The 15707-nt window shown below is 40.2% G+C and overlaps 1 protein-coding gene across 2 annotated transcripts in view; it reads right to left on the bottom strand.

Moving 5' to 3' along the window:
* Window positions 1-14259, bottom strand: part of LOC148029696 (zeaxanthin epoxidase, chloroplastic-like) — a 30661-nt gene extending 16402 nt beyond the window's left edge. The window contains exons 1-3 of one of the 2 annotated variants that reach the window (XM_087685985.1): window positions 13677-14259; window positions 12337-12584; window positions 12061-12254 (exon numbers count right to left, since the gene is read on the bottom strand). In XM_087685985.1, the coding sequence (XP_087542111.1) occupies window positions 12061-12254; window positions 12337-12584; window positions 13677-13977 (743 nt within the window). In that variant the 5' untranslated portion in view covers window positions 13978-14259. The remainder of the gene's footprint in view (window positions 1-12060; window positions 12255-12336; window positions 12585-13676) is intronic. The other variant, XM_087685984.1, reaches the window with a different exon arrangement.
* Window positions 14260-15707: the final 1448 nt, after the last annotated feature.

Below are 15707 nucleotides of genomic sequence, written 5' to 3'. Positions count from 1 at the left end.
CCTAGAACTAAAATTGGCTGAGAGTTGTCTGAGAGAATAGAGAGGAAGCTGAAGAGAGAAATTTTAGAGTTTCATCACCCAATATTAGCTGAAATTTAATGCTTCCCTGCTATGAATGACCGATTGACTACAACCTGCGCCATCAATAGGCGCCCCACGTACACTCAATTATTGTCACTTGCATATAGACAATCTACAAGAATTGTCACCTACCTCTAATGGCCTCTCGATCAACTGGGTGTGGCTCTTTGACAACCTCCAATGGCTCAGCTAATCACAAATGGCTAGAAAATTATAGTAGCAACAGCTCTCCCTCCTTCTCTCCTAGCCTCCACAATGCTAGAATGAGGTTCCACCAGCCTTTACAGTCCTTTTCCCGCTTGCATGGAAAGGTTTGCCAAGTGGCAGCCTTCTAATTGCATTTTTCAATAATTTTCAACCCCAACTAACTTAGCTTTTAGAATAATTAATTAATTTAATTATTAATTCTTGCTCTAAAAAATAAATATCCCAAACAATAATTAAATTGGCTAGGCCACTTTGTCATCCAAGCAATGCTAAGCATTTATTAGCCCCCGAACTAGCACTAATTAATTAATTAATGCGTAGTTTCTAATGTGACTACCGACATTAATGGCTAATAAAATGATCTAGGTCAAAATCTATCATCAAATAGGACCTAATACCTATCAAGTATAACGTATTACAACTTTTGCCTTTGACACCTACTAACTTCTTAGGATCCTTGGCCCGTCATTATGAAATAACTAACTTGCACATCACATGTGCACCTCACATTTGCACATTTGATTCACTTCGAATCAAATGCTAAGCAAAGCATTAATATTTCATATCCTCGTGATAGTCTTCCCTCGACAGGAACATTCTATGGAAGGGTGGACCCAATTAATCAAGTGGCTTCTCAACAAGATTAGGATAGAGTCGACTCAATGACTTACCTGGGGTCCATATCTTAGAAATGACATAGCACCATTTTTGGGGAGCTATCATGGAGATGTAAAAAATTTTAGATACTTTAATCTTGCTAGTAATATTTGATTAATTTAATAATCAAATGTGCAAGACATATGTAAGGTTGTAAGGCATATGCAAGGTTGTAAGACACATGTGATGTATATGCCAATTATTTCATGGTTCTAGGCCAAGGACCCCAAGAAATCAATGGATGTCAAAGGCAAAAGTTGTGACAAGTTATGCCAGTTGGGCTTTGGTTTTTAGTTGGTTTCATTTTTTCCCTAGGACAATTAACTGATCAATAAGTGTCAGTGGTGACACAAGAGACTAGGCATTAATTAATTAATTAATGCCAGTTTCAGGGTCAATTGAGATTGGGGACGACTCCAAGTTGCAAATGGCCTAGCCAATTTAATTATGAACGGGCACATTTAATTTTAGGTAGGGTCAAAAGGGCTAAAATTACTTTTTAGCATTAATTAATTTTTTACATTAATTTAATGGCTGAAAATTGCTAGAAAATGGGATTAGAAGGCTATCACTTGGCAAAAATACCCATGCAAGTGATAAAAACATTTTTGGGGTGGATGGAGAGCCATTCAATGCATGCAAGTTGTGGAAGAGGGAGAGAGAAGGCTGTTGGTCATTCTTCCTGTGCAAAAATCAGCATTTGCTGCAAGTGACAGCCATCTTGGGCCTTCATGAGGCAAGCAACAGCAAGGAGACACCTTCCAAGAGCTGGTGACAGCATTTATGAGGGCTCAGGACAATAAGTGATTGCATTAATTGCAGAATTGACAGGTCAGCAATCAATTCTAGGCATTTCATCGCGAAAAATCTTTGAATTCTCTCTCATCTCAGCATTTTCTCACCTTTTCCAGCTTATGCTCAGCTATTCTCAAAATTTCTTAGCCATTTGGATCAGATACTCTACCAAATTTAGTGGACAACTATGAGAATTCTGTTCTAAACCCTAAATTTTGCAAAAATTTAGGATTTAGCAACCACCTTGTGACCTGTGCCATCAATCGAGTGTATTGTAAACTAAAATCAATACATGAAATTCAAGGAATTGTCAAGGCTTTTAGATGCCAGCTCATCCCTTGTGAATTGGAATAGCATTTGGCTAGTTGGTGGTTCTATTAATGCAAGTCCTGGGTGAAAATCAAGGGGCAATTGGCCTGAATTGCTTGCTAATTATTTGTACAGCAAGGGGCTTTTAGATCAACAAAGTGGATTGTGGAATCTTAGCTTATACCCAATCCATTAGGAATTCAAGTGCAAGAAATACTGCAAGGGGCACTAGTTTTGGGGCCTACAAGGTATCCAATGCCCAAGATTGTTAGGGTAAAGAATGCATTTCAATTTATACTCTTTAATTCATTTCTATAATTAAGTGCTTGATCAAGTTTTACCACCCTATCCAAGAAAGAAGGCCGGTTTCATGGTTCCATTGCCACGATACCATTCAATCCTTTGATTTGGTGGGCCCAAGGCACCTGATTGCAAGCCAAGCTTTGTGCTAGTGTAACCAGTCTTCCTCCGTGGATGGGTGGTAAATCTCTGATTACAACTTAAGTACAGCAGCAAACAATTAATGCAAATCTGAAAATATAAATCTACCTACTGACCTTGGACAATGCACACCCGATTGGCCCCAAAATTGGCGCCCCTTCCAGTATTTATTTAGCTTTATTGAAGAAGAAGTTGATTTACAATGGGATTCTCCCAATCCCCTTCACAATCCAAACTCCACTTGCTGTCCAAAGTGACCAGCAAGTCTTCAATCTATTTTGCCCCTTGATTCGGGCACTTAATTGGCCTTCACCCACTTCATAGACAATGGAAATGTCCCAAATTCAATGACTGGCTAGTCCTCCACCTGAATTTAGCTGAAATTCAACTTCAGCCTTGTTGAATCTAAGTCTTGGAGCTTCCAATTTCTGGCACGCTTCTCGAGGTTGCTGCTAAACCCTAATTTCTGCTGTAAATTAGGGTTTACAACAGAGAAATTTGCAATTTCTCAACCTCCAAGGGTCCAAATGCTGAGATCTTTGAAGCAAGGCTGTGAAATGGCTGGGAGATGAGAGAGAATGTTGTAGAGAGAGAAAATTCAGAGTTTTGTCACGAAGAATGACTGAAAATCAATCAAATGCAACTGTTGCTCTGCCACAACAGTTTGTAGATGCAAAGAACTGAAGAAAATCAGTCATTTATTGATGTTGCCCTGTCTCAATAGCTTGTAGATACTGTCACCTGCTGTTGATTGGTCTTCTCCTGCCCCTGGCTGCCTTAGAAGGTCCTCCAATGGCTGCAAATCAGACCTGCAGCATCTCCTCCCTCTCTCTTGCAGGCTGAATACACTAAAAATGCCTCTTTTCAGCCTCTAAAGACGTTTTTCAGTCTTGCATGGGCATTTTTGACAAGTGACAGCCTTCCCAAATGGTTTTTCTAGTATTATCCATAATTAAACATTAATTTTCAGTCTTTAAATACTGAAAATTAATCTAATAATTATTTCGGTGCCATGAAAAAATGACCAATAATTAAATTGGCTAGGCATCTTCCACTCCCGAGTATCTCTGCGCCATCTTTGACCATCAGATTGACATTAGGTACCATTAAACGTCACTTCTCTAATGTCATCAACTAACACTTATGGCCAAATGAATGACTTAGGCCAACAACTGACACCAGATACCACAAGTACCTATGCAGCATAACTTATAGCAACTTTTGCCTTTGATATCCCATGATTTCCTCGAGTCTCGAGCTCGTAAATTTACTTTAACCCCAGTTGCACCTCACATGTGCAATATTTACTTAATCATGTGATTAAAAATTAATCCACATGTTAAGTGAGGTTTCAAAAATACACGTTCTCATGATAGCTAGTGCTGATTTTTACGCTCAGCTGAGTAATTACAGCAAGATGTCTTCATACAGTGAGATAAAATCAAGCAATGATGTTGCCTTTCAGTAGGGACATTTACATAAGGAAGAAGGAAATGCAATGTCTAACCTTGGACAAGGCTCACATGATGGACAGCAAGCTGAAAATGTTGATGTCGGATAAGATGCAAGGCCTTCGAAGTAAAATGAGGCTGCTGACCAGCAACATGAAGAGAAATTTGATGACCACTTCAAGAATCGGATGAGAATAGAAACAAATCTTTTTGCTGAATTAGCAAAGGATCCTTAGTTTGTTCAATTTTTAAATGCTCCTACAAAGGACAGTAAGGGCAAGAGGAAGAAGCCATCTTCTATACCTTCGATACAGCAAGGTACACCGAAGATAGTACCAAATCCTTCACATAAAGCTCCCAAAGAAGCCAATGAAGAGAAACAATTGGTATCTATAGAGCAAGGTCGTACCAATGTATTTTGAAGAGCCGGGTATGCATGCAATGATGAACGGCTAGGATACTTTGGTGGTAACACGATTTTTCATGCAATGATTAGACAAAGACCACATACTGGAATATATAGCACAACTCCCTATGGTATGCAACAACCAATGCATGGTGTGCAAGGTCCAATGTATTCGAGTATGGCTGAAAATGTGCATAATTCGATGTATGTCAAGAAGTGAACTGGAGAGAGAGAAAGAAGAGAGAGAAGACTGCAGAAGAGAGACATCAAAGAGTGCAAAAAAGAGAGAGTGACGAGGAGAGAGAAAGACTAGAATGTGTCAAAAGATTAGAAAAATTACATGCCCCCTCCTTTTATACCTATGTCAGTGTGGCATGGTATTACTATTATTTACATACTAAATCACTATTCTTCCTAACTTCTTACAATCCATCCCATCCCAAGGGTTTTTGCCCTCAAAAACAAACTTACAAAGATTAGAAAAGGATGGATAGAATAGAGTACCACTCTGTTTTCAGCTTTACAATGGAAAAATGAATGAAAGATGAAAATATATGGATTGAAATGAAGAAATGAAAGTAGGCCTCAGGTATATACATGATCATGAGTGCTTCAAAAGTACTTGGAGCCTTAAAGTCTTCAAATGATAAAATCAAAATGAAGTAGACAGCTTGCTGTAAGAACAAACCCTGCTGAGCCAAATTTGCCATAACTTCCGGTAGAAGTATCCAAACTAAGCATACCACTAAGCATAAAAACTGTTCTAAAACAGTCTGTTGTCAAGTCCCTGTCTGCACCATAACTAGCTCCATAGTCAATAAGCCTCAACCACCAATGTGTCTCGTAAGTAAGGAAACTCATCTAATATGGAATTGGGCCTCCAACAAGCTTCCTCATGTGGTAAACCTCTCCATTTAAGGGGAAACTTCACCAAATCCTCTAAGATTTTAAAAGGCAATCACTTTCTTGAAGAAAAATGCATTGCAGTGGTGGTCCATCCTCTTCATGGAAGGTAGAGCACTATTAATATGGGTACAACTCAAGCAAATGTTTGCATCGAATTGGTTGACAAGTACCTTTGAGGTGGACACCATGGCAGCTTGGAATAAGCTTGATGCAAAGGAATGTAAGAATTTAGAGCAATACAATAAGTTTTGGGATGTATTGTTGTTCATCACTTCTTATTGTCTAGTACCCCTTCATGAGCAAGTGGAAAAATATATATGTGGGCTGCCCAAAGGAGTCGAGGATTTTTGCATAAAATCCACCATGTCTAGCATGTCTCAACTCATAGAGATTGCTGCTACAACACATAGTTTGCTATGTGAGAAGGATTCGGGCTTCCATGGGAGTGGAAAAAAGCTGAATAAAAAGTTGTCTAAGACTAAGAAAAGGAACAAATCTGAAAACCAACTTGAAAAGAGCCCAAAACAGCAAAGGGTTGGAAATCATTGGCATAGTGTAGGGAATTAACAAATAAATGCTTCATTTGTGAATAGGAGGGTCATATTGCAAAGGACTGTCCCCACAGGCAACAAGCTGGAAAATCGAAAAATCAAGGAAATCCTAAGGGTAGGAAGCCCAAAACATCAGTTGGATTGGTGCCCGATGTTGTTAGTGATCAACCCAATGATAATGCTACTGAGTTATGCAAAGCATTGGGCAAAATCAAAGATCAGCATACATTGATAGTCTTTGATAATGGAGCACGAGCCAACTCCATCCCTACAGACATGGCATCCCGTCTAGGTATTAGAGAGAATGAAATGGGACCCATGGGGAAAGTTGAAATGGCATACAAGGGCCATGTAGAGCATGTGACATCACTCATTGGAAAGCTTCAATTGCACATTCACGGATATGTGGAAAACAAAGAGTTCTTTATAGCTCCAGTTGAAGGTTGTGATGTCTTGCTTGGTATGCAATGGTGACACTGTACACATGTAATGATTGATTCATATGCCAAAGTGATCAATATCCAACATAAGGGCAAGATCCATACACTTGATGTAAAGTTCAAAAGGAGAATCTATCCCTATTGTATCGGCTACTACCATAAAAGTAATGAAAAATCGCATTTTCAAGTTTACCAAGGATAAGCTTTATAATAAAAATGTTGGAAACATATTAAAGTTAAGAGAGGAATCGCATTTCTCTTGTGAAAATATATGTTGATTGTTTCTCTCAGTCACTTCCACGGTCTCCTAAAAGGCCTGAAGATCATAGCATAGATCTTATCTCTAGAAGTAGCCCACCTAATAAGCTACCCTACAGAGTCAGTGCAACATAGCAAGAGGAGATTATGAGTCAAGTAAATGAGTTATTAGAAAAAGGGTTGATTTAACCTAGCTCATCTCCTTTTTGTTCTCCTATGGTTTTTTTACAAAAAAAATAATGGTTCATGGCATTTATAATCCATCTAGTAGTGAAACTATAATCAATCCTTACTCTAGATGATTAAGTAGTCCTACATTTTTAGAAGTATCTTTAATTAAAGTTGGAAATGTAAAAATGCTAACTCTTGTTGCAAACAAAAGAAAAAAGAAAGTTTCTAATCTTTAACGATGCATCTACTAATCATTCATTTCTTAACGGAAATTTTAGTGGTTCAGAAAGTTTAGATAATCAAATTGATATCCCAATTGTCAAGACACCAAGTGCGAGAAAACCACAAATAGTAATGTAAAGGCTCCAATGAGCAATCTAGTGGTACACAAATCTCACATGATAAAAGTCATTGAGGATGTAAAGGCCACATGCTTTCAAGAGGTTATTGCTCATGCACATTAGAAAGGCAACTATGAATGAGGAAAGGGTTGCATTAGAGAACAATAGCACATGGGATTTAGTGTCATTGTTTAAGGGTTGGAAAGCTCTATTGGTTGTAACTTGTAAGTGGATCTATAAGATTAAGCACAATGCAAATGGCTTTGTTAGCAAGTGTAAGACAAGGCTAGTTGCTAAAGGCTATGCTCAAACATATGGCATAGTTTATAAGCAGACATTCAATCCAATTGCTAGATAATAACTGTTAGACATGTGATTGCTACAACAATTACCAAAGGTTGGATTTTACATTAGATGGATGTAAAGAATACCTTTTGGCATGGTAACTTACAAAAAGAGATGTACATGGAGTAATTAGCAGGTTATGAGAATACAAAGTCCACTTTGCACTATGGAATTTTTAATGAGATAGATAGGGATCTACAAATACAAGTCATTGGATACAAAGATACAAACTGGCCTAGTAGCATATTAAATAGGAGATCTATGAGTGGCTTTAGATTCACTTGGGAGTGTAATAGTTACTTGGAGTGACAAGAAGCAATCTATGGTTGTTTTATCCAGTGCAGAGGTTGAGTACAAAGGTACTGCTATGGCAATGTGTGAGATGGTATGGTTACAAAAGATATTGGTTGATTTGAATGCTTGCGTAGATGGTCTAGTTGTCATTCATCAAGCACATCCTCCCACCACATGAGTTCTATCAACTTTGATCTAGTCTAACCAATGGCCATGCTTGACTGACAACTCTACATCTTATGATAGGACTCACCAAATCAACCTTGATCATGAGCTCCAAGAATCCAAAAGACTAGCTAGGATGACTTAAGGTCACACTAGTCAAGTATTGGCAATTACATGCCAAGTTTACAACATTAAACCTCTCAAGTCCAACGAAGACCAAATCACCTTGTTCCGAAACAAGTTGCCACTAAAGTACAAAGTTATTTAAAAGTCTTAATTGCCAACATTCTATGACTTTGAGTGCTAGTTGTTACATTATGCATGACTATTTGAATGAGTTCATGTCTCTCTTTGCCATCTTCAAAGGGGATACTTCTTTCCTCTCCCTAGAAGGGGAAGCAAGCAAAAGACAAGAACTATGCCCAATCCAAAAAGACTAATGAGGAGCAAGGTAACACTTAGTCATGCTTGTTAAGGTAAACAAGGCGAAATACTTAAAACAGCCCCAAAACTCAGAATTACCAAAGGTTTTGTGTCCCATAAGCAAACACCTAAACTTTTGGGAGAATCCACATATATCAATAGGAGGCTGCCCGACCACTTGCTCTATCCTTGTTTTGCAAATTCATCTTCAGCTAGTGCCCTGTTCCACTGCTGTCCATATCTCTCATGGAGGATATCTCAGTTCGTGGTGCTATCCATCAGTCAAGCACCCTGTTCAGCCCTCCTAGACTGCTATGTTTGCTGCACACTATCTGCTCCAGCCTATTCAGAGCTGCCTACAGCCGAGTGACTGCATCTATGGCTGTGTTTACTGCTCACCCCTGCTGTATTGCTGCTGACGTCATTATTTGGCTGTCACCTAATCATCTGCAGCCTGTGTTTGCTGCCTTAACCTGCTGCCCTGCACCTACACTTCATCTGGGAGCTGCTGCCTGCCTGGGAACTGCTGCATACTTCATCAGATTAGTCTATATCAGGTTCAGACCTGTGTTTTGTGACGAACAGGCTACACTGCTGTTTTCAGTCATTTACAGCAGCTGATCACTTTCCCGCAGGCTTCCTGCTGTGATTCAAGATTCATTCAGAGTACAACACTCTCCAATCCATCTCTGCCTCTGTCCATTCTGAGACACAGATTTGAGATTTTGTATCCACTCTTTGCACAGTGTGTTTTTAGCATTCATTCCTCATTCATTCTAAGTTACACTTTGCCTTTGAGTTCTATTGTTCTGTCATTGTGTTCCATCGTACACTTTGTGTTTAATTTCTGTTCTCAAGTATTTCTTTACAAGGCCTAAAACCAAGATGGCAAAATGTACCCAAGAAAAATACATTTTGCTAGCATTGCCACAAGGCAAGCCATTTCAACAATGAATATCAATCTAAAGGCAAGGGTACCCAGCCCAACAACGCCCTTAGAAAAGCTCCACCCCAGTCGTTGGTAACCTCCCAAGGGCACGCATAGTGGTGGCCAATAGCCCACTCATTCACAAGGCCAATGGGTCCCTAGTGTCATGTGGCCACTAACAACCATCATAATCCATGCTTTTCTCAACTCCAAGGGGGATGTCAAAAGGTCTATTGGACCATCAATGGACTTTAGTCCACAAGCCCACCTTTATCTATAGAGATGCATGAGGATGAGGGCTTGGAGCACATCTACAAGTTGTCATCGAGGAGTCTTCCATGGAAGCCCACACCCTTGCATGCAATCATCAAGCCAAATGGATTGTGGGAAAGGAGCTACAAAGCCTATGTCACCACTTGAGGATATCTTTATTCCCATGAGCCGGCAATGATTGGGTAATGTCCAATGCAGGAACAACACCTTGGACATTGGCTAAGATCCAAGACATTGTTAAAGTCAAGTTTAATACTAACAAGGCACAAATCTCACTATGGTGGGTAATGTGTATTGTGTGCATTAACTTGGGGGGAATCTACTTTCTATCCATCAGCTTTGCCTCATAAGGAGAGTTGTCTTATTCACAATGACTATAGTTGGGATCATTGATGACAAGACCAATCTAGTCATGGCTCAAGGCAAAGTGCATCTTGATGGCCTCTATCTAATGGCACAATTTCTCTCACAACCAACCATTCAGGGCTCCAAGTTACTCACATACATGCATTGGCTAGACCAAGCCACCTTCTGTTGAGAAGTGCCTTTGGAATTTTAGGCTAGGCCACCTTCACATTGTTCTCTTTATGAGTTATTGGGCACCAATTGGTTGAGCGCTTTTTCATGCCTAAAACTAGCTAAGGACATGACTTGAGCCTATCACATAGGGAAACAACACTGCACTCCAATTCTATAGCACTCAACTTACAAAGCAAAGGGGCCTCTAAAGTTAATTTACATTGACTTGAGTGGTATATCATCTATACCAACACGTAGTGGATCCCACTTCTCTACTTGGATATGGTTGGTGCGAAATCAAATGGGTCTCTACTTGAGGACAGCAAGGAGTGACAATGATGGTGAGTTTGTCTCCCACAAGTTTACCAAGTTCTTAAATGAACTTGGCATTCAACACCAGCTCCCCATCTCATAATGAGTGGTTGGGCATAGGAATCACATAGTTATGAATATGGCATGCTCCATGATATTTGCAACTAAGCTACATGATTGCCTCTAGTTGGAAGCAATTAATAGTTCAGAATACCTCCTATTAGGTACCTAACAGTGAGGGTCCCTAAAAGACCCCCTTCAAGGAATTCCATGACCCTCGCCCTTCCGTTTCCTACCTTCAAGTCTATGACTGTTGTGCATATACACACACACAACCCAGATACCTAGAGAGATAAGACAATGCATAAAGCTAAGCTACTTACATTTGTAAGCTATTATTTCAAAGCCAAAGCTTATTGTTTGTACGATCCTCATGTAAACAAAATTTTGGTATGTTGTTTTTTTACAAGATGGAACTATGCAAATACCTAAGGCTACACTTCTTGACCTTCTACTTCTTCTACACCTACTACTGTTACAATGTTGTAGTTTGACCCAAATCTACATCTAGCCCTTGACATGTCTACACTATACAGAGTCATCTACTCCATGACTCCCAAGGAACTATTACCTCACTAGTACCAACAAACCATGCAAGATTCACGGATCATTCCTCCCGAACCATCCTAGACACTATACTAGGCTTGCACCCATTGTCTCATTTATATTTATCTTTACGATAGATTATATACTACATCCAAGCCGAAAAGTTGACAGGAGACCCGCAAGCATCCTGCATGGCACATGGCCATGGAGCAAGATCTTGAAAGCATGATCCTTTCCTATGATGCATAGCCAATGGCCACCCCACTAGACCCTCCTCTGAAGCTAACTAAGGTCTCCAATGATCTTCCCCTCAACAAGCATAGCTACCATCAAGTAGTGGAAATACTATGGCAGGTGGCTTCTATGATATCAGTAAGGGTTGTTATCCATGATGTGGCACTCCTTAGTTCGAAGTTATTTGCATAACTTCAATCATTGTTTGGGCACGGCAATGCAAGGCACTCTTACTATCTAGTGGCTTCAACAAGTTTGATTTTTTTTTTAAGTAACAGCCATGTGGGTTTCTTTTTTCTACTTAGTTGCACATATGGGTCGTTAAGGCCAAACTGCCTGTTGTACATCTGACGGATACAGCTCCCTACAATAAATGATGGACATTTTACTTTTTTGCCTTTGCAACATCCTTAGTCCAGTGCAGCAAAGAGAATTAGGTAGTAAACTTCAACAATCCATGACCGTATGATCTTTGGGACTCTCTAGAAAGATGCTCAGGGTAATGCTTATGGAGCTAGAGAATTATTTTTTGTGCTCTTACATTCATCCTGTAGTACAGAATGACTATCTGGCTGCATATGGGCCCATAGAGAGGAGAGAAATGGAAGCCACCATAACCAGTTGCAAAGCTCGATGAGCCTGCCACTTGCACTCTCAGGACTATCTAGCAGCCAGGCCACACTATTCAATCCATGGTAAGCTATCTACATGCATATCTACCAATCTGAACTAAGCTCACATCTACAGAAATGGTCCACACCAACATCCAACCATTATTACCACATTATGCATTGCACATTGGACTCCCTAACCATCCATTTTCTCCCAGCTTTAAAATTCCATGGCTTAAGGCTTGAATAAGAATGTCGAGGGATAACATCTTGGGCATACATCCAACAATTACTTAAAATTTGCCTATGAATTGTTGAGATATGTTGTTTACTTACTCACGGTTGGGGTTGTAGACTACAGCATTCCAGTCAACCATGTCCAGATACCTGGGCTCATCACCAAACAATTGTCTGCGAATAGTCGACCAAATGCCATCTGCTCCAATCAGCAACTTTGTATTTATTATCTTTAAATAGGTTGACGAGTCCAATGTCCCATCATTTACTTCAAAATAGGCATTCACACCTCCCTAGAAGTGGTGGGTGACAACAAAGGTTAGAAGCAGGAAAGTTTCGTTCTCTGTAACTCAAGTTTCTAATTCTGAGATAAACCTTGGTGTGCTTGTAGAGCAAAAGCCTGTGTGAGCCATGGATAGAATGTGGATCTAAATGTCTGGCTAAACTTTCTTGTACTGATTTCCAGCGGACACAAATGTATGAGCCTTCAGAAAATTTAGTGCTTGTTGTGGATACTACTTTTCCATCTCTGACTATATCATACTTCAGTATCGATGAGTAAATGCCAAGGTTAGCAATTTCCTTTGCTAGTCCTGAACAAATTCCTTCTAGTGCAGTAACACCTGTTCATGACAAACAGAGGAAAGTGTTCAATTTTAGATTTACATTCTGATAGCCTTCCTGGATGCCATCATTGAAAGAGTGCAAATGAATTGAAATATGCCACATTTTGGTGGATTGGAATCAACTAGCAGATCTCAACATGCAAAATCTGCAGGCCCAGAAAGAAAAAAGAGTATTGGCATGCGATTGCCAAAAGCTAGATGTGTGTATATTAATTTCATAATGGTTAGGTGATTCCAGTACTGACAATATCAAGTGCCCAATCCACACAAAATTTCTTGCAGCTGTTTCCCAGGGAAGGCACAGGCACAAGTTAAAGCAACCATACAGTGGGGTATCTTGACAACTTTAGATCCAAGGTTTGTCCTTAGGCAAATCTTCAGAGTTATCACAAATGTGACCTGCAAAGGGCATCTGGGCCAATATCAGTGCAGTAGCCTCTATCTTATTGACAGAATTGGAGATGCTGGCGATCATTTGAACTAACAATGTCGACTGGTATCAATTGCATGTGTACACACTCATTGACACTTTTGAAACTATGGATACTCAACAGTGGTACCCTTTCATATTCTGTTCCTTGGAGACCCTGTAAACCTCTATTACCCATCTACATGAAAGACGAGAAAACTGCGGGGACATACTCAAGGACAAACACAGAACAAGAACTGACAGGTTGTCAACACATTTGTTTATGCTGAAGCTGGACTATAGCAAAATTCTTCTGTAACTCTGCCTTTTGAAACACTAATAGCTCTTATGTGTTTCTCATTTGTGTGTCCTTAATCAGTCACCTCTTTTCGTCTCCATTATCAGTGTCATATTTGTGTCTCCTTAATCAACCTCCTCTTTGTGTCCGGATAAAGGACTGACAGATTTGTCAAAACGTTTGTGCTGAACCTGGACTGTAGCCAAAATTCTTCTGTACCTCTGCCAATTGAAACAATAACAGTTCTTATGTGTTTCTCATTTGTGTGTCCTTAATCAGTCACCTCTTTTTGTCTCCATGCTCAATGTCATGTTTGTGTCTCCTTAATCAATGTCTTCTGTGTGTACTCAAGAAAATGACAAAAAGGAAATAGGATACGTACCATTTAACCCAATGCCAATGACAGTGGCTGTGTCTGATTGGAGATTTGGATGCTTCTCACACACCATCACCTTGAGGCTGGTGCTGAAATCCCTCTCATGAAGAGCAAGGGCCAGTGCAAGGCCTGCAAGCCCGCCACCGACGATCACGACGTCGGCCTCTGTTCGTTCAGTCCTGCAATAGGATTTCATCAAGTCTGCATCCTCAATGTCAGGTGCAGTGCAGTCAATACCAGGATGGACCTCCGGATTGACCATGTCCACATGGCTAAAGCTGTTGATTCGTTGAGGTGGATTGGCCATGGTGAACCTTTCTGCTTTTCTGGTGAGTTCATGCAATGATGGATTCCTGCTGCTGGCAAGCAGGTGGCCACTTACGAGTAAGCAGGCCCGCAGTCAGGACGGCGGGGAAAGAGAGCCGTGCATTGATGCAGCTGAGAAGGCAGCGTCCATGACTCTCAGTGTTAAGTACGCTGTCGCGATCCTTCTAAAACTTTCGGCAGTTGCACATCTTTTAGGCGATGGACAACCAAACCCCGGCCAGTGTGGGCATGCAGCTTTCGTAGCTGGGGGAAACTCCCCGTCCAAACGTGAGCGAGGAGTTCACCTATTTCGTAGGTAAACAACAGGTCATGTCCTCTTTAGTGTGAACTTTAAAGGATTGCGGACGCACAACCCTTAAATAAGTGTTTTGATTGGTCAAAACTTACAAAGTGGGCATCTGTCATTTGGTGTGTAATCAGTCTCATTCCAAGCTATAAAAACCTGTGAGTTTACACATCCTGATTCGGGGATCAGGCCCGAACAGAAGAGTTCTTAATACTTATACGAGGCAATTCGTGCCTCACACCCACTCGACACTTCATGCTAGGATTGGGTGGGTGGGCATGTGGATGATGGACATGCATGGACTACATGTGAACAGTGGGTGGGCCACGTGGAACCATCAAAAGGTTTTGCAGGGGCTTTGCATGTGCCACATAACCCCCTCTCCCCCAAAACCTTTCGTTAATATATAGAATAGACTAGCAATCCGTGCTTGCTCTACAAGCGCAGGTCTGTGCAAAGCAAGGATGTGTCTCCCCCCCCCTCCAACTTCCCCACACCCCCAAAATCATAAAAAGCATATATATCCACCAATTTCTTATCAACTATGTGACCCATATTTGTGAGACAATAACCAAAGCAATGAAATATGATACAACATCATCCACATACAATTTAAAAAACAAATGACTAATCTGCCACTCAACCTTTGACAAAAAAATGTTGATCATTGTTTGTCCCATCTATAATCAAATTCAGCACATGCATGCAATACTCAAATGACCAATTAACGTGTGCCAAATATAACCTAAATAATGGGGCTTTCCACCACTTTTTTATTATGTCTATATCAAAATAAGTACGTAAAGGCAAACATGAGTGAATACCTAGAAACTATTTCAAGTCCACTCATTTGTATACCCCATAAGAGTACGTGTAGTTGGGCAAGCGAGGAAGTCAGTGAGATAAGGTGGATATGGAGATGTAGGGTGCAAAGCTCTCAATAAATCTATTCTATATATTATTGAGAACTTTACCTTGAGGATCCAAAACCAACCAAAAAGCTCCAAAGCCTATGTAGCACAAGGAGAAGGAGTTTTGTATTCAATAGATAAAAATGGCTTTTTATTGAAGGCTGAGTGGGGGTTATATTTATTTACTATCATTTTCCCTACCCAATAGAACATGCATACACACACACACACACTCTCTCTCTCTCTCTCTCTCTCTCTCTCTCTCTCTCTCTCTCTCTCTCTCTCTCAAAATTGAATATAGAATATAATCATAGAAAGGAAAAGGGTGGGTCTTTGAAAATTTGTATATGACTAGAGCGCTTTTAATTGAATATAGGATATAATCATAGAAAGGGAATGGGTGAGTCTTTGAAAATTTGTATGTGACTAGAGAGAGAGAGATGAATTTCTTTTTTAACTCAACATATGGAATAAAATGATATTTTAATGGTTGAACATGTGCATGCAACGTGT

This window comes from Lygodium microphyllum, chromosome 10 (assembly GCF_053477565.2).
Source record: "Lygodium microphyllum isolate KBCC chromosome 10, Lygodium_microphyllum_v1.1.10, whole genome shotgun sequence".
NCBI lineage: Eukaryota > Viridiplantae > Streptophyta > Polypodiopsida > Schizaeales > Lygodiaceae > Lygodium > Lygodium microphyllum.
Note: the sequence above shows the minus strand (reverse complement) of the source record. Positions and strands in the feature narration are given on the sequence as shown.